At 45.9% G+C, this 19,330-nt stretch overlaps 2 protein-coding genes across 2 annotated transcripts in view; one reads left to right on the forward strand and one right to left on the reverse strand.

Moving 5' to 3' along the window:
- Positions 1-15,420, reverse strand: part of sertad3 (SERTA domain containing 3) — a 40,376-nt gene extending 24,956 nt beyond the window's left edge. The window contains exons 1-2 of the mRNA XM_052044053.1: positions 15,299-15,420; positions 14,737-15,044 (exon numbers count right to left, since the gene is read on the reverse strand). Of these exons, the coding sequence (XP_051900013.1) occupies positions 14,737-15,044; positions 15,299-15,420 (430 nt within the window). The remainder of the gene's footprint in view (positions 1-14,736; positions 15,045-15,298) is intronic.
- LOC127586380 (thioredoxin-like) lies at positions 15,416-15,924 on the forward strand. The gene has a single exon (XM_052044298.1). The coding sequence runs from the start codon at positions 15,419-15,421 to the stop codon at positions 15,788-15,790; it is 372 nt and encodes a 123-aa protein (XP_051900258.1). The 5' UTR covers positions 15,416-15,418; the 3' UTR covers positions 15,791-15,924.
- Positions 15,925-19,330: the final 3,406 nt, after the last annotated feature.

Below are 19,330 nucleotides of genomic sequence, written 5' to 3' on the forward strand. Positions count from 1 at the left end.
CATGCACAAAGCTATGCTGACTACCCCTACTCAATCCCTGTCTTTCCAGATGTGATCCCTCAGAATCCTCTCCAGTAACTTACCTACCCCAGATGTTAGACTTATCGGCCTATAGTTCCCAAGTTGCCCTTCTTAAATAAAGGCACAACATTCGCTACCCTCCAATCTACCGGCACGTCACCTTTGGCTAACGATGACGCAAGTATCTCAGCCAGGGCTCCCACCATTTCTTCTCTAGCCTCCCACAGTGTTCTTGGATATGCCTGGTCGGGCCTTGGAGATTTGTCTACCTTCATACTTTTTAAGACATCCAGCATTAAGGATTAAGGATTTTCCTTAATCTTCCCTGCCAAACCTATCTCATGCCCCCTTTTTGCCCTCCTGATTTCCTTCTTGAGTACACTTCTGCATCCCCTGTACTCCTCCAGGGATTCACTTGATCCCAGCTGCCTGTTACCTGACCCATTCCTCTTTTTCCCTGGCCAGGGCTTCAATATCCCTCGTCATCCAGGGTTCCCTATTCTTATCCAGCCTTGCCCTTCACTCCAACAGGAACATGCAGACCTTGAGCTCTCACTATCTCACCTTTAAAAGCCTCCCACTTGCCTGTGGTCCCTTTGCCCGCAAACAACCTACTCCAATCAACCTTTGCAAGCTCCTGTTTCATACCATCAAATTTTACATTGCTCTAATTTAGAACTTGAACCTGTGGACCAGTTATGTCCCTTTCCATAACTATATTAAAACTTATAGAACTATGGTCACTGGTCCCAAGGTGCTCCCCCACTGACACCTCAGTCACTTGCCCCACCCTATTACCCAAGAGTAGGTCGAGTTTTGCCCTCTCCTTAGTAGGGCCATTTATATGTTGCCCAAGAAAACTTTCCTGAACACACTTAACAAATTCTACCCCATCTAAGTCCTTAACAGTACGGCAGTACCAGTCTATGTTAGGAAAGTTAAAATCCGCCACTATGACAACCCTATTGTTCTTACAACTGCACAATCTCCCTGCATATTTGTTCTTCCAATTCCCGTTGACTTTTTGGGGGTCCATAATACAATCCCAATAATGCAATTATCCCCTTCTTATTTCTCAGCTCCACCCATAAAGCCTCCCTGGACAATCCTTCAGTAATTTCATCTCTGACCACTGCTGTGACATTCCCCATAATCAAAAATGCAACTCCCCCTCCCCTCTTTCCTCCGCATCCATCCCACCTAAAGCACCTGTACCCCGGAATATTAAGCTGCCAGTCCTGTCCCTCCCTTAGCCATATAATGGCTATAATGTCCCAGTCCCACGTAGCTATCCATGCGCTGAGTTCATTCACCTTACCTGTCAGGCCTCTTGCATTGAAATAAATGCAATTTAATCCAATAGGCTTCCCTCACTCCCTGCCGTTCTCCCGCCTGTCATGCCTATTCAACTTGCTGTCACTGAATTCTTCATCACTTTCCAGCCTCTCATTTGCCTCCCTGATGCTTGGGATCCCACCCCCTTGCCACCAATCTAGTTTAAACCCATCCTAGTAGCACCAGCAAATCTGCCTTCCAGGATATCGGTCCCCCTCCAGTTCAGGTGTAACCCATCCCTCTTGTACGGGTCACCTCTGCCCCCAGAAGAGGTCCCAATGGTCCAAAAATGTGAATCCCTACCCCCTACACCAATTTTTCAGCCACACATTCATTTGCCATATCTGCCTATTCTTACCCTCACTGGCACATGGCACTGGAAGTAATCCAGAGATTACTGCCCTTGAGGTCCTGCTTTTTAACTTCTTCCCTAGCTCCCTATATTCGCACTGCAGGACCTCATCCCTTTCTCTACCCATGTCATTTGTGCCAACGTGCACAGTAACTTCTGGCTGCTCACCCTCCTCCTTGAGAATGTTCTGCAGGCGCTCCGTGACATCCTGGACCCAGGCATCCGGGAGGCAACACACTATTTTGCAGTCCATTTTGCTGCCACAGAATCTCCTACCTGCCCCCATAACTATCGAGTCATCTATCACTACAGTCCTTTGTGCCTTCACCCTTCCCCACTGAGCCTCAGAGCCAGTCCTGGCGCCATCTGCCCCCACCAGTATCCCAAACGGTAATTCTTATGGATTGTTCCTGTTGACTTGTATACTCTTCTTAAAAGCATGCAAGGAAAAGCCAATTCCACCCCCCCCCCCCCCCCGCACCCATATACTGGGACCAAGTACCAAGGCTAAATCATTAACAGAGAGATCACATTGGCCAGGCTTATTTTCACTCCAACGTAGAAGATTGAGGTTTTTAAAGCGTAGCAATGGATGCGGAGAAACTATTTCCTCTTAAACAAGAACAGATTTGCTGAGAATTCTTGCATCAGCAAAATCTGAAGAAAAAAAATTAATATTTTAGCTCCATTATCTTTCATCATAACCACTATAGAGCCTCAGGATTCTCTGAAACTTCTACAGATGTGATACAGAAAGTACTCTGATGGGTTGCACCTCTGCCTGGTATGTCAACTGCTCTGCTTTAGACCGACAGAACCTGCAGAGAGTGGTAAACACAGCCCAGTCCGTCACAGTTTCGTCACTTCCTTCCAACCACTCCCTCTTCATGGTGCATTGCCTCAGGAAGGATAGTTGTATCATCAAAGATGTCTGTCACCCTGGGAGAAGATACAGGAGTTTGAAAACCCAGACAGCTAGACTGAAGAACAGCTTCTTGCCCACTGCCATCAGACCCCTGAACCAATCACTTCTTTCACATCCCCTTCCAATGGTGCTACCACATTCTCAGACTTGATCTCTCTTGGTTATTCTGTTACTGTCACTTTAGTATTTTGTTTTGCACTACAAACTTTGCACCATTCTGTTATTTTGTGCTCGTTATTGTATTTATTGTTGTACTTATTAGTGTAACTTTTTACATTGCTCTTCATGCAAACAAGGAATTTCATGGCACCCTTATGTATATGACAATAAACTAATCTAACCCAAGGTCAGTGGCCCAAACCGTTGGTTATTTCCTCGCTCTATGGATACTACTGGTCTTCCAACTATTTTCCAATATTTGGACTTTGTTTCAGATTTCCAGCACCTGCAGTATTTTGCTTTAGGAAATTATTTCCTACAGTGGGGCATGTGCAGTGCCAGGTTGTCCTCTTATAGTGGACATTTGGAAATCCTCCCCCTCTCCCCAAAAAAGTCTGCCCACTAAAAGTTATACTGCAGTTGTGGATCATTTGAGATGATCAAAACAGAGGTGAATGAATTTATTGGCAAATCAGGTTGCTAGGGGTGTGGATTCAAGGCAGATGGTTGAAGGTGGAGATTTATCCATGAATAGGATGGCTAATTCCCATTCCAAGTTAAGTCACATTGGCAAGCAATGTGAAGCCAAGCAGATCCTGCTGCAGGTGTACACTGGATGGGGGCCATTGGTAAGTTAATTGGGAAGGTGCTTCACCATGATATCATACCCAGCAAGGGTATCATCCCAATTTTGATGCATCCTTTAGATGAAGGCTTTAACTTTAAAGCATACTTTTATACCTAATAATTTTGTGGACTCAATAGCAAAAATAAAGCAGCAATTTCAAGCAAGGAAATGGATGACCCTTTGCAGCACAATTTATGTACCATTAAGGGATTTGAGTTTTACTGCATAAAATTAGACAGCAATAAAATCAGCAAGTTTTAAAGCATCGGAGATGGGCTAGAAAGGTTTAGTGGGAATTCCAGAACTTGAGCAGTAATCCACACATGAACTGATGGTGGGTGCTAAAAATCAGAATGTGAGAATAACAAGTTGGTTGGATACTAGAGGCAGCCAAACTAATGAATTCTGCGCCATGGGCAAGGCCCCAAGACTTCTGGACACAGATGCATTGTAGGTATGGGTTATAGCTTTGTCAAAGGGAAGACCAGAAATCAAGAGAGACCATCATACCAAGGTTCTTATTATGCTAACTTTCTATGCCGCTCAACTTTAAATTGGCTCTCCCATTACTCCAGGGACGCTGACACCTTGATACAAGCTAATTTCAGACCTGGGAAAATTCCTCTGGCTCTAGCACAATCAGAGATACAGCATGAAACAGGCCAAGTCTATACTGACCATCAAGCACCCACTTTTACACTAATCCTAGCTGCCCCTGGATTGTAACACTCATTTACACACTAGGGGGAGAATTACAGTGGCTAATTAACCCACCAACCAGAGCACCCAGCAGAAATCCATGCAGTCATAGGGAGAATGTGCAAACTCCACACAGTCAGCAGCAGAGGTCAGGATGGAACTGGGGTCACTGGAGCTGTGCCATTGGGCTGTCCTTTAACATATCACTGTATGAACTTTCAAAAATACCTCATTGTCTGCATCTGTTGTGGCTCTGTATTACCAGAATTAGAAGCTCATACAATTCTACTGTGGACCTGAGCAGGTATTCTTAATTATGAGACCCACAACCTCTCTATGAGCAGACATGAAAAATACTGTGATACTATTCAACAAGCAAGTTCTTATTGATGTCTTTGGTAAAGGTTTACCTCTCAACTTCACTATGCAAAAGGTGTCTGGCCATTAATCCCCATTGTGTTTTGTGGAACTTGACTGATGTCTCCTATATTATGACAAGGGCCACACAAAATTGGCTGTAAAGTATTTTGCAAAGCCCCAAGTTCAGGAAAGTGCTGCATTAAAGCAGATCTGGTTTTAATCCATCAGGAATCCAAGATGGAAGGCTACAGCAAATCTATTGGTGCAAATACACTAAAAGTATGACACAAGGTGATGAGTAATAAAACCACAAATACATGCAATTTGTTTTAAAAGTTTTATTTAAGAAAATGTAAATACCTGCATTTTTATTGGACAGTAATTGCATAGACATTTGAGCAGCACCACAGTCTGGTTGATACCCTAGAGCACAGCACAACCAATGAACCAACCAGGCACTGCATTAGCAGTCTAACTAGCAAGCACCTTATAAAGCCCAAAGTCACTGATCCTTTTACATTCCCTGCCCTCATGGGGAATGGGTTTTCTTGTAGATACAAGCACCAAACAGCAGACTTGAGCCAGAGACCACAGCTAACAGTTCAAATCTCCTCTCATACAGTGTGGTAATTGAGGATTTTTTTTTGAGGGAAGGCAGATAAGTACTCTTTTTCAGAAAGTGTATATGTGTGAGGATTGACATGGTGTGTACAGGGAATCAGCAAGATCCATCACCCATCTCAGCAGGCTTGGGCCAAGACTGGAGAGCAACTGGACTTCAGCATGTCATTGTCCCCAAAGAAAATTAAAAAAGAAAAATCTACTGCCTTTCCCTAAAAAGGTTCATGTTCGAGAGTTGTGCTGGGCTTGTGGAACTGTTTACAGGTAGGATGTGTAATCTTACTCTAAAAGACTTACTGTGTAGAGGCAGAACTTCATGTTAAACATTTTCATAAATATATAACTATTCACATTAAATAAAATTCACATAATTCTCAACTCAACAATGTCATCTCTCAATGTGCACAAGACTTTGTTTTGAACACCAGCTCTCCACCAATCACTCTGGGCCTTTAATTGTTACTGATCAACAGTATTAATCTCTGGCTCATGATCCTTGATATTGTAAAGGAAGGACACCAGACTGCTAAATCAACAGCTGCATTATCCATTTGAAGTCTGTGCAGACGGTCAGCTTACACTAAGCAGAGAAAATAGGGAGTTGGAGATACACAAGGTCAGTCTGCTTAGGAAGAGAGATTAATGAATGGACCCACTTGAAATATTAACTCACGCATCTCTCTATAGCTGACAGCTTCCAACATTACTGTTTCTTTGCAGCACTAAGTAAATCTCATCAAACAAGTATGACTTCTGAAGTCCTGGGATAGAAAAAGAACAAAGGAACAGGAAAAAACAAAGCATCGTCTTAACATTCCTGTGCATTCTCAATCACTGATCTTGTATTCTGACAATGATCAAGCTTCATGCTATGAGAGAAGTAGAGGCAATGAACCAGCTAGGTCTAGTACCAAATATGGTATGGCCAAGGAAGCAGGAGGTAGCTTGCAAATCACATGAGAAGCTGTACCAAACTAATGGACTGAAGGTCACCACAAGCAACATGAACTTATGATTTTAAACAGTACAGAAGAGCCTCCCTCTCCAGCTGTGTTTAAGTCAGAGCGATGTCATAGGATAATGCTACTGACCACAGCTGCCTTGGCACAAGGTGGTAGATTAGGAATCAGTCTGCGTAACCTGGACTGGAAGTGGAAAGAGGCCAGCACTTTCCATGGTTGGAAAGATGCTCTCAACCATTGACACCAATGACCAATTAAACCTGCAATTAATGATGCACCTTCCTTTTTTGTATTTTTACAGTCACTAATGGTTAAATCCTACTTCAAGATGGGGTCTCAAAACAAGTTTAGCAAGGTTGTCCACACATTTACCATGGCTTGTTGGACTGTGCAGCAATGCACAATAAAAACATCTGGTTGGAAATGTTACAACTACATTTAAAAAAAGCTTTTAATGCTCGAGCCTAGGTTGGGAAGCATGAAACTATGCCCCACCCCATTTGAGTTCATATTTACATATCTTTTGTTAAAGATTTAAGTAGAAAGTTAAGAAGTAAACTTGCATAGAATCAAGTGAGCTTCAAAGACAGGGGTTAAATGTGCAGTCCTTCCTAAATCAGTGAGGGTGAGCTGTGGGCAAGGTTTTCAGGAGTCTAAATCTCTCAGCACAAAGGTAAGTAGGGATCAATTAACAGCAAAGCCTAACACACAGGTGACGGAGAGGAAGAGCAAGTGTGATTCGACAAGGAACCATTCCAAGTTACTGGGACAGAATCACCAATGATGTAAAATTCATTTGCTTCCTGAAACAAATTGTTTCAAATGGTTGGAGACAGCAAGTGTGCACAAATAAGTCTTGTACAGAAGATACAAAAACAATTACTGGCAAGTGAAAAGATAAAGTCATACAATCACAGCATGGCTTTGAGATTCAGAATATTCTTTGTGAAGCTTCGTCATGCAGGAAGAGCGAGCAACAGTGTGGTACTGAAAAGGAGTTTCATTAAAAGCCACATTTGCTCTGTTCTGCCAAGAAAGCAGGTGCAAACCTAATACAAGATAAAGTGACAGAACAAAAAAAAAGTCTTAAATGCACACCTAGTTTCCCCCTTCCCAGAAGTGACCACTCACTGTACTGCTCAAATGCATGGACTATAAACCAGAGGAAGCAGGGCAGGTGGGGGGGGTTTAAGTAAAAGTAAAGCTGCCAGAAGAATAACTCTGTAAACTCTCCCTATCGTCAACCAGGAGCATGCATACATGCAGTTGGCAGCTTCAGTGCACTCAGCAATCCATGTACTGCAGGACCACCATCAGCAGCCAGCTAACCCAGAGGCACTTTCCTCAATTTATATTAAAACACTCTTATTGCTTCATGATTTCCAAAAGCGGTGATACAAAACCCTCCCTCACAGAACACCTTACGTTTAATTTCAGACCAAGCCCTTTTAAGGGAGAATATATTTACTGTGGCTGCTGAATCATTGTTTTGCCTTTCAGATTTGCTGCTCAATTTCCCCACGCAAAAAGAATATTCTAGAACTGGCTCAGAAAGGCAAGCCGCCTTCTCATTATAAATTTATACTCCATCTGAACCCACCACCCACACATTTTTAAAAAAAATTACACAGGAAGACAAATTAAGTGGCATATACACCAATATAAAAATTCAACTTAATTACTGCTAAACTCTGCCCCATACAATGTGCCATCATGAAACAAAGTTTAAAAATACTTAACTGTGCCTGTAGTGCGGTTAGGAAACATCAATTAATTAGTATGGCTGTTTAACCTTAATATCTCTTATAAAACAGAACAGGAACCACAGCTTTCCATTGCTGGGACCACACTCTTAATACATCAAAAAACATTCATGACACCCTAAAAATTACTAAAATACTGAAATGGTACAGAACCCCCTACATTGAATAGGATCAAAAGCTGGGGAACTGAGAGACTTGCACCCTGAATCTTGCACAAAGTAGTATAAAACATTGTGATGCAGACAAAAACACAAGTGACCAAAAAAAAAATCAGTATAGGGTCACTTCAGCACCACACCATTTAGATAGCCCACACGCTGCACAAAAGGCTTTTTTGCTGGCAAGATCCTTCTCATTCTTGCCATGTTTAAAGGGTTTCCAAAAGGCCCACTTTCACTCATTTTCTACAAATAGCGAGTCCCAGTTCAAAGGCATTGTACTCAGTGACTCCATCTGGACTGTAAAATACAGGAGACAGGAACCTCCCAAGACAAAGGTCAGAGCCGCCAGAGCAGACTCCTATCTCCCATGAAGTATTCAGGGAATAAAGGCAGAGAACATCTCAGCACCACAGCAGCAGGATGACTGTGGGGTAAGGATTACAAACAATGCCTCTTAGAAGGTGGTACAGTGAGCAAGGCAATGTGGGGAGAGGTAGGAGAGGAGGTTGATCTCAGACACTGGACAAATGTGTTAAGTCTCCAAACGTCTTGTCAAGACGAGACAAGAGACTGCAGATGCTGGAATCTGGAGCAACGCACAAGATGCCAGAGGAACTGCTGAGCTCCTCCTGTCTTGTCAAGACTGTTGAGTCCAAAACCAGCCCTTGCTCCTCAACCCCTAACCTGTGTTACACAGCTCAAAGACTGTAGCTATCAGAACTATTTCAGATCCTAATTCACCCTGCAGCAGAGTACTGCTTATGAGGGTAGGAGTCACCCTACTACATGAAGCCAGGAACAGCACTGACCTATGGAATGATGTCCAGCAGCTTGTACCTGGATCAGTTTCATTCTAATCCCCCATGTCCAGCTTCACATTGTCACTTCACATTCAAGTGGAGGTTCAGAAGGATCTGTCTTCCCTTGTATAATCTCAATTAAAAACCTTAAAATCCAACTCACGTACAAAGTAAAAACAAAATTCAGGGAGGAAACACACATTCAATGCTATCATTAGTTTAAAAATCTCCCGACCATATTTTCCGGTGAAATATCTTTGATCCATCTTTCATGGGACCTTGGGCAGTTGCCCAGAGGCGTACTTGCTTAAATGACGTTGGGAGTACTCAGACCGATTGTTTAAAAAGTTATGTCTAGTTGCAACCTCGTCCCTTCCACCACCCACCTCCCTCATCCAATGCAGGTGTTGCCCCATGTTGATTGAGGGCCCTGAGTAGAATGTGAGCCATGGGGCTGGACTAGTGAACATCCCCTCCAACAAGTAATGAGAAGGGATTTGCTTTTTGGGGGGTGGGGGGGTGGAAGGTTGGTGGTGGGTATTAGGTGGGAGGTGTCATCTTTGGCTAGTGGAGGTCAGTCAGTGTCCTGTCACAGTGAAATGGCTCCTTAGGAACTGACCAGGATCTCCATGATGTGATCGAGGTCATTCAGGTCCGTCCTTAAACTCTGGCTGGCCCCAAGCGATGAGGAATTGCACAAGGGGAAGCTCTTGCCCGAATCTTCAGCTGGGCCTGGGGGAGCCACCCAGCTGCTGGCAGCCGAGCCTGCTACATCGCAATCGCACACAGAGGTGTCGATGTCGAGGAAGAGGTCATCCAAGGTCACGCCCACAAGGTAGCTGGAGCTCATGATCTCAAAGCTGCCGAACACAGACTCCAGGGGTCTAGGAGGCTCTGAGGGATGAGCTCCCTCTTCATCTTCTGCTGCTAGGTCCATCACCTCCACCGTGTCCTGTGGGGGCGACAACGAGGGGCTCCCATCGATGACTATGTCAAGATCCCGGAGAATGGAGTTAATGGCGGAGGACAGGGAGAAGTCTTCATCGGAGGCAACAGGCATGTAGTCCTCAAGACCGTCCCCAAAACTGGCCGGATAGCTCTCTGTGGTCAGCCGTGAAGGCGGAGGTTCCCGCGGGATGTCCAGCTCCGCTCCCCCCACGTCCAAGTCCATGGCCGATGCAAGCTGGCTGCTCTCCAGCCGGATCTCCTCCTGGATCTGCCGCAGAGTGTTGGCGATCAGCACAGTGCGCCGGAGACTGAGCTCTGGCAGCGCGCGCCCACTCTGCATCTTATTCAAGGAGGTGTTGAGCACCAGTTGCCGCTTGAGGCTGTAGGACTGCGGGCAGTCAGCCAGATTCTGGAAGGAGTCCAGGCCCCCCTCGGCATGGCGTTTCCGCTTCACACCCTTCCCCACCATTGAGACCTGCCAATGCAAAGAGATCTTGTTAACACAGTGTCGGTATGAGCCTGATGCGGTATTGAAGACCACAGACCAGCAGGAACATGCTTCAACTTCTACCAGTGCTAACCTAGCTCAGATTGCTGGCTTAGCCATATAGAACTTATCAAGGCATTTGGTCCAACCACTGGAATCCACAAGACCCATTATCCAGCTTCCTCTGTATATCCTTGTCCTTAGGCTAGGAAGGAACAGGGAAAATTTCTATCATTTCTGTTCCTCTTCAATCAATACTAAACCAGAAGCTTGAAGCGTTGAGGCCATTTGATTGCAGAAGTCTGTGCGCCTCTCCTGGTCTCCCACCCACCTCGCTGCAATTTTCTTCCCTTTTTATTCATTTATCCAACTCCCTTTTGAATCCACTTCACCCACTTTTAAGGCTGTGAAAACACTTCTCCCCTGGGTTCTTTTGTGAAAGCACCTAGACTAAAAATTTCAAAGGCAACAAGGTGAGGATATTATCCAATTTGGCAGTGAATTCCTTCCAAGATTACCTCTTAACATTCATTGTAGAGATGCAGAAGAACACGAGAGCAAAAGATGAGGGATTACTCTGTCAATGAGTTCTGCTATCTTCCTGACCAATATTCTCTCCTCAATCCCCATCAACAATGATTACCTGTCCACTGATTTAACACCAACTAGGGGCTAATAAAATTCAAAAGATGTGAAGTAGGAAGACTTTTATCCCCTTCCCTGAGCAAAGCAGCAATGATTCAAAACTCAGCCATGGCTATGGATGCTTCTCCCTCTCCCGTCAGTAACAACTAGCAAAGGAACAAAGGTCATGGTAGATACACCCAATTGCAAATGCAGAAGCAACCTCTAAAATTACTTCATCCAGACCTTGTATGAACTGTGGCAACTCTCACCCTCAGCAGAGGTTATTTTTGAAAGTATAGGAAGAGTGCTGTTCAATATGTCCCTCCAACCCTGTTATGTTATCTGTCAGGGGCCTTTTTTTGTTACCCTTTTCTAGACCTCCCTCCTTCCTCAGAATGGCACAATGCTTATCTGTGCCAACAGCAAAAACCAATCACAGTGGTTCAATATGGCCCATCACATGAACCCAAGAAATGTTTTCTTTTACAAAACCCTTCAAGATCTCCCAAACTTTTCCTTCTCCTTTCCTTCCTCCACACACTGTCCATGTTTGCTGACAACAGTAATAATTTGCCCCAAGCACACATTGAGAAAGATTGTCTGCAATGTTGAAAATAAGGCAGCCAACTTGTGCACAACAAACATTGCCAGATAAAGACCAGATAACCTGTTTCAGCAATGCTAGCTATGAGGTAAACATTGGCCAAGACACCAAACAATTCCACTGCTCCTAAATGAAAGATGTTCAGACTTGTGACTGAACTACACACAGTCTCCAATCCCCTTCCTCAGAAGGAATTAGACACAAAAGGAGGGGAACAGGAATTGTTCCCATTATACCAGGAAAAATTAGAATATCCAAACTCTCAGTTCCACCTATCTTATCCTGTTACCATTACAATTTCAACCCTGTGATGGTCAAATTCCTTAATACCAAAAGGCATAAAATATTAGGAGCAGGAAGAGAAACTGCTTTCCCCAGAGAGTAGTGAATCTGTGGAATTCTCTGCCCAGGGAAGCAATAGAGGCTACCTCATTAAATATATTTAAGACACAATTAGATAGGTTTTTGCATAATAGGGGAATTAAGGGTTATGGGGAAAAGGCAGGTAGACTGATCTGAGTCCATGGCCAGATCAGCCATGATCTTATTGAATGGCGGACAGGATTAACAGACCAGATGGTCTACTCCTGCTCCTATTTCTTATATTCTTATTACATAATAACCGCAAACAACATGTCAGGCCATAACTTGAGTACTGTATAGTTATTTTCACCAGATTACGAGGAAGAAGAAACTGCACTAGAGGGTAAAGAGATTTACAAAGAATTCACTGGGAAGGAGTTGCTGTCTTTAGAAGAGATGGCCTAGGGGAGATTTAACTGAAGGGCCCAAGCAAAGTGAATAGGAAGGGGCAATTTCCTTCAGCAGAAGGCTGAAAACTGGTGTGTGTGGATTTAAACTAATTGGCACAATTCAAGAGATGAGTTTTAAATCAATTTCAACAATGAATGCTACAGGTCTGGGACCAACTGCAGAAAGAGAAATAACTCAAAACAAGAAACACTAAAACATGATGAACAGCAACTTGCAATGCACAAATCTGCTACTGGGTGGATGGCTCTTTTTGAAATAGTAATGATGAATCAAATACTCTCAGTTCTAAATGTTCATTTTCTAAAACCACACCCCCAAAGCAACATGTAGTCCCTCACCATCACTCCTACCAGCCACATAAAATACAGGAGCACACCATTCTGTTCTATCATTCAGTATCATAGTTGACTTTTCATCTCTGTGCCAATCTCCTGCATTAACCTCATTTCCATCGATTTCCTTAGTATAAAAATCCATCAGTCTTGGTCTTGAATACAACCTACAACTCTCTGGCAACCTTGGATAGAGAATTCTGAAGATTCTTGATTCACTGGAAGAAATTTCTCCTCAACTTGGTCACAAATAGCCAAACCCTTATTTTGTATTTTTGATTTCTGGTTCCAGACACCTCAGCCAGGGAAAACAGCATCCCTGCGTCTACCCTGTCAAGCCCTTTAAATGTTGTACAAATCAATGAGATCACCTCATTCTTTTAAACTCTAGAGTCTAGACCCAGTTTGCTTAACCATAACAAACTCACCACCCGAGGGATTAATCTGGTGAAGCGTTGCAGCACTCCCTGCATTGCGTGCATCTTTCTTGCATTGCAAATATGCTCCCACAAGCCTTTTACGAATACAGTAACTCCTTTACTCTTGTACATTAATGTACCTGCTTGCTTATGTATCTGCATGCTGATTTAGTGATTCATGAACACGGACACCCAGGACCATCTAAACAACACCTTTCAATCCTGCACCATTTAAAATGCATGTCTTTTCCCCCATCAAGGCAGATACCTCACAATCCACACATTACATTAACTGCCATCCCCTTGCTCATGCTGTCAACAGCTCCCAAATCCCCTCAGCATCCTCCACACAGTCCACTTTGATCAACTTGGATATATTATTTGCAAATCAGACCCTTGGATGCTGGAAATCTGAAATTAAAAAATGCAGGAAACACTTGGGTGGTCAGGTAGCATCAACATTTTGGTTTTATTGGATGTGATTATGAGCAGCTGGGGCCACAGCACCAATCCCTGTGGCACCCCACAAGTCACAACCTGGTAAGCCAAAAATGAATATTCCTACTGGTTTCTGACACTAACCATTCCCCCAAGCACGGTCTCTTGCACGACAACGGCACCCTGAAAGTCTAAATACTGGCTCAAATACTACATCAAAGAGCTCACCCTCGTCAGTTCTGAGAGTTACAAGCTCACACAACCGCAATAGGCTCATCAAACATTTGCCCTTGCACAAACCCATGCTGATACATAAAATACAAAAGGATAGGAGTCTAAGTGGCCCTTTATCATTGCCTTAAACGAAAGATTCGAGCGTTTATCCTATTCTGATGTTAGCCCAAGTGGGCTGTGGTTCCCTGTTGAGTGTTGCTTGCCCGTCTTAAGTAGTTACAAGTACTCCTGCCCGCCTCTGACACATCCTCTCCCTTCCCCCATACCAACAGCTACCTCCCATGCATCCACCCACCACCGTACGCCCCTGCCTGCGACGTGGGCGGGCCTCCAGCCGGCAGGCGGCCGGCCCGCCCGCTTGCGCCGAACCCAATACGCATGCCCGGCCGGCAGCCGGCCCACTTGCGCCGAACCCAGTGCGCATGCCCGGCCGGCAGCCGGCCCACTTGCCCCGAACCCAGTGCGCATGCCCGGCCGGCAGCCGGCCCACTTGCGCCGAACCCAGTGCGCATGCCCGGCCGGCAGCCGGCCGGCCCGCCCACTTGCGCCGAACCCAGTGCGCATGCCCAGCCGGCAGCCGCGTCCCCACCTGCTTCTCTGAAGCGAACGACGGGGCCGCGCACTGCACGCTGGGAATTGTAGTCCCTGGACCACCCGGGAGAGGAAAGGTGGGAGCTCCCAACCTCACCGCCCCAACCCATCACCTGCAGGTCGGGCTACCTGTTCAAAGGCGCCCTACCACGCGTCAGGCGGTAGGAAATCTTCGAAGGGGGGGGGGTCTGAAGTTAGTGGACTTCAACTCCCAGAACGGGCTGCTCAGCCGAGCACATGCGCAGTGGGAGGCAGCACCAGCTCCTCTACCCCGACGCCCCCCCCTTCCCCTCCCCACCTACCCCCAAACTCAGGGGCCCCGGGAGCAGCCCCCAGTCCCCGCCAGGATATCGGGGCACCATTCCCGGCCCTACCGTCGAGCAGCCCGCTCTAATCCTCCGTTGGAGCGGGTGCTCCGAGGCGTCCGGTCCGTCTCTCGAAGCGGCACAAAAAAAAATAAACCCCTCGGAGGGAAGCGGGTTCCCGGGGCCGCTACCTGCTGAGGTACTTTCGAGCGACTCTGCACGGGTGTTTTCAGCGCCCCGATCATCCCCGACTCCGCCGCCCGCCGCCGTCGCCTCCTCCTCGCCGCCACCATCCACTACCCGCTCGCCGCCGACTTCTCCGTCTTGTTTTTCCCAGCTGCCGCGCTCCGGGCAATCGAGACTCGCCGACCGGAGGCAGACGCCCCTTCGGCGCTCCCATTGGGCCCATCTCGGCGAGGTTGACCCAATGGGAGATGGGGGCGCTCGTTCCCGAGCGGTGATTGGTCGCTCTGACTGCCGATCACGATGGCGGCGGGACCTCCGCGATTGACAGTAGAATCAACCAATCACGGGAGTACTTGTGTGGCAACCAAAAATCTTTCTCTGGAATCCGTTTCACACAACCGGGCACAACTCAAACATAGCCTGAGGAGTGTTCTGGTTAGTCCGCTATAGTTAACGTTTGAATTAATCGCCAATGATGAATTGTGCGGCGATGTGTAATAAATTGGTGTAGAGAACGCCATTTTATATTTTTAACATCCGTTGCTATGATATCGAAAAGGCCCACGCTGATTGGCCAGGACAAGGACCACCGTTAAGCGGTTGACCAATGGCGTTGCGGCAAGTGCCTGAGTGTCACGTCGCCTGACGTCAGCGGTGGGCGGGCCGGGCTCAGTCGGCGGGGCGACCATGAGCTGCAGGGTGAGGGTGGTCGGTAGCCTCCCGGACTACGAGTCGGCGCTGCAGGCCAGCCACCAGCGGCTGGCCGTGCTGCTCTTCTCCGCCGGCTGGTGCGAGTTCTGCCAGCTGATCCGCCTGCACTTGGACGAGTTCGCCAGGCGCTACCGGGACGTGGCCTTCTACCAGGTGGACATCGGCGCGGCCGAGGAGGTGGCGCAGCGCTGCCGCGTCCACTGGTTCCCCACCTTCCAGTTCTACAGGAACGGCTCCAGGGTCTTCCAGTTCAAGGGGCCCAACCGGTGCCTCCTGGAGCGGATGATCCAGAAACTACAAGGAAGTGGATCGCGCTCATTCCCCAAACTAAGCCCAGCCGGTCACTAGTGCCTCCCTCCCCCTCGCCTTCCTGTGTCTGCTTGTTGGCAGGAGGTCGCACTCCGGCCACGAAGGAGCACCGAGCTACCTCCTCTTTCAGATGGGTGTGAAAGATTCCAGTGCACCGTTTTCCCTAGAATCAAGTAAACGCCTTGGCTCTTTGAAAGAGAATTTGTACTTCGTTCTATCACACCACACCCTCGTCAACCCCACAGGCACTTTTTGTTTTAATTCTTTAAATTCTTCACAAATGCCAGTCATGCTCGCTGCCCCTTTATTTGTGGAATCTACTTTTTCAGGTGCAACCTCCAGGTGGGAAAAAAAATCATCACATTTCCCTCGAGAACTTCTGCCCAATAGATTTCGATCTGCAACCTGCAGCCTAATGGCACTTTATGTAATCTCCCACTTTATGTAATCTCCACATCCTACCCCCTACCTCAACCCCCACCCATGCCTCTTCTTTTTCCTTTCCTAGCCTATCTCTGTTTTTCTACCCTCCTTTTCTCCTCCTTACCCTTGACCCACCTCCCAGGGGATCTGCTCTCCCCTCCTCCCCTGCATCTACCTATCACCGCCTTGTGCCCACCCCACCTCCCCTCTTTTGTCCACCTATCACTGCTCTGCTTTTCCCTCCTACATATTGGGCTTCCCCTTTTCCTATCTTCAGTCCTGAAGAAGGGTCCTGACCCGAAATGTTTGACCGCCTGCTTTTCTCCATGGATGCTGCCTGGCCTGCTGAGTTCCTCCAGCATCATCATGTTTTTCATTCCAATAGTTTTCTCATTTTTATTGACCCACTTAGAGTCATAGAGTCACACAGCATGGAAACAGGCCCTTTGGCCCAACTCATCCATGCCGATTGTGGTGCCCACCAAGCCAGTCCCATTAGCCTGAGTTTGCCCCATATCCCTCTAAACCCCTCCTAAGCATGTACTTATCCAAATGTCTTTTAAACATTGTTATTGTACCTGCCTCAATCACTCTGGCAACTCATTTCATATACACACCACTCTCTGCGTGAAGAAGTTGCCACTCGGGTCCCTTTTAAGTTTTTCCCCTCTCACCTTAAACCCATGCCCTCTAAGTTTTTAGTTCGCTTTCCATGGAGAAAAAAGACTGCGTGCATTCACCCTGTCTAAACACCTCTATAAGGTCACTCCTCAATCTCCTATGTTCCGAGGAATAAAGTTCTATCCTGCCCAACCTCTACTGATAACTCAGACCTTCAATCCCTGGCAGCATCCTCGTAAATCTTGACAGAATTGATTTTCTCCATCAGCCTATTATAACTATCTTGAAAACTCTTAGATCATTTCTTAACCTTTCCTGTCTCAAGGAGATCCTAACTTTCCCAAAGTTTTACAGCAGATCTAGGTCTTTCCACGTGACATCCCATTAATCCCCTATCAATGGGAACTTTTGAACAGGATCAGCAGGTAAATTCTTCCAGGTGTTGTGGCTAATACCTTATCCTTCATCCAGCATCACTAAAAACAAAATGCCAGGTTATGTTGGTCATTATCACATTATTTGAAAAATAGCCGTGTCAGTCTCTTGTATTGCAGCACCTAATAAGGGAACACCTTGGTCGGCATGGATGATTTGGGCTGAAGGGCCTGTTTCCATGCTGTATAACTCTTCAAGTACTTAAAGGACTCTTAAAGGATTTAAAGTACTTCATTGCCCTTTGAATGATCAAGTATGTCTCATGGACTGAATTAAAACAAATAGGAGGAGTCTGCTACTATGCCCTGAAATCTCCTCTGCCATTCAGTGAGATCGTGGCTGATCTTCTACATGAAGTACCACTTTCCCTGTCCTATTCCTTATCTTCTGATTCCTTTAATATCCAGAAATCTATTGTGCCATGTTTTGAATGTAATCCCTATCTGAAGCTATCCTGGGTAGAGAATTCACTCAGAAGTACTAGAGTGAGGAAGGTGCTTCTCATTTCAGTCCCAAAGACTGAGCCTTTATTTTGAGTCATTGATCCCCAGTTCTCGACTCGTTAGTACAAATGTAAGTTCCTTTCACCAACTTGGCAGCCCCAGTTTGCAAATATTTGGCAGTAAACTATTTTCAATGGCAAGTAATAAACAAGCTCTGCTCCTTAGCATAGGCGAACCAATGTGGTCCGGATCAGGAACCTTGAGGCTCTTGGGAGCTTGCTGTGCATTAATTGACTGCAGTTTCCAACATTACATCAGTGATGATACTTCAATTGTACCTCTGGCTGCAAATCATTTCTAGGTAAGAATTAGGAGCAGGAGTACCCCACTGGGCCCCTCAAACCTGCTCTGCCATTCACAAAGTTGTGTCTGATCTACCTCAAATACCATTTTCTGCCCTATCCCCCACCTCTTGATTATTTTACTGCCCAGGAATCAGCCAATCTGTTTTGAACGCAATCAGTAACTGAACCTCCATCCTGTTTGGCAGACAATATCTACGATTCACCACCCAGAAAAACTGGAGTTTTGAAATTTCTCTTCTTGGCAGTTCTAACGGCCTAGTCCTTATTTTAAAACGGTGATCTCTAGTCCTAGAACTCCTCAGCCAGGGGACCAATTTCTGTACATCTGTGGTGAATTGTATGCTTTAAATGGATTACCTCTCATTCTGTCAAACCCTAAAGCATGGAAGCCGAGCCTATTTAGTCCCCCCCTTCATATGACAGACCCAGCTCCTGGGAACCAGTCTGACGAACCTTTGCTGCACACCCTCTGTAGTAAGTATATCCTTCCTTGGGTAAGGAGGCTAAAGCTGCACATGACTGCTGGTGTGGTCTTACCAAGTACATCCTGTATAATTGTTGTAAGATATATTTACGCTTGCATTCAAAGCCCCTTGCAATAAAGACTAACGTACCTTTTGCCTTTCTAATTGCCTGCTGCACCATCATGTCAACTTTCAGTAACTGTACATAAGGTTACTTGATGTCACTTTGAACATCTACATATCCCAGTTTCTTACAGTTTGAAAAATATTCAGCATTTCTGTGCTTTTTATCGTGGATAACCTAACATTTTTCCACATTATTCTCCATCTGCTATATTGTTGCCTATCCACTGAGCTTGACTCAATCTGCTTGAAGCCTCTTTGCATCCTTCTCATCAGCCACTTGGTTTTGTGCCATTTGCAGACTTGGAACTTCTACATTGGTCCCTTCAGCTGAGCCATTGATACAGCCTTTAAATGGTTGGGGCCCAAACATGATCCTTGCAGTACCCAGTCAGTCAAAGCCTGCCAACTGTGTTTTCTGTCTATTAACCAACTCTCAACCCACGCTGGTATTTAACCCCCATTCACTGGAACTAATCTAATCTAGACACATCCTCAGAATAACAACAGATTGGTTAAATATGAATTCCTTGTCATAAACCATATTATTATTTTCTAATTTCTTGCTATCACACCCTTTATTATAGCTTCCAGCATTTTCCTCTCCTACTTTTGTCAAGTAGTTCACACACACACACTCTGTCTCTCTCTCTCTCCCTCTCCCTCCCTCCCTCCCTCTCTCCCTCTCCCTCCCCTCCTTAAATA

The sequence above is a fragment of the Pristis pectinata genome, chromosome 35 (genome assembly GCF_009764475.1).
Source record: "Pristis pectinata isolate sPriPec2 chromosome 35, sPriPec2.1.pri, whole genome shotgun sequence".
Classification (NCBI taxonomy): Eukaryota; Metazoa; Chordata; class Chondrichthyes; order Rhinopristiformes; family Pristidae; genus Pristis; species Pristis pectinata.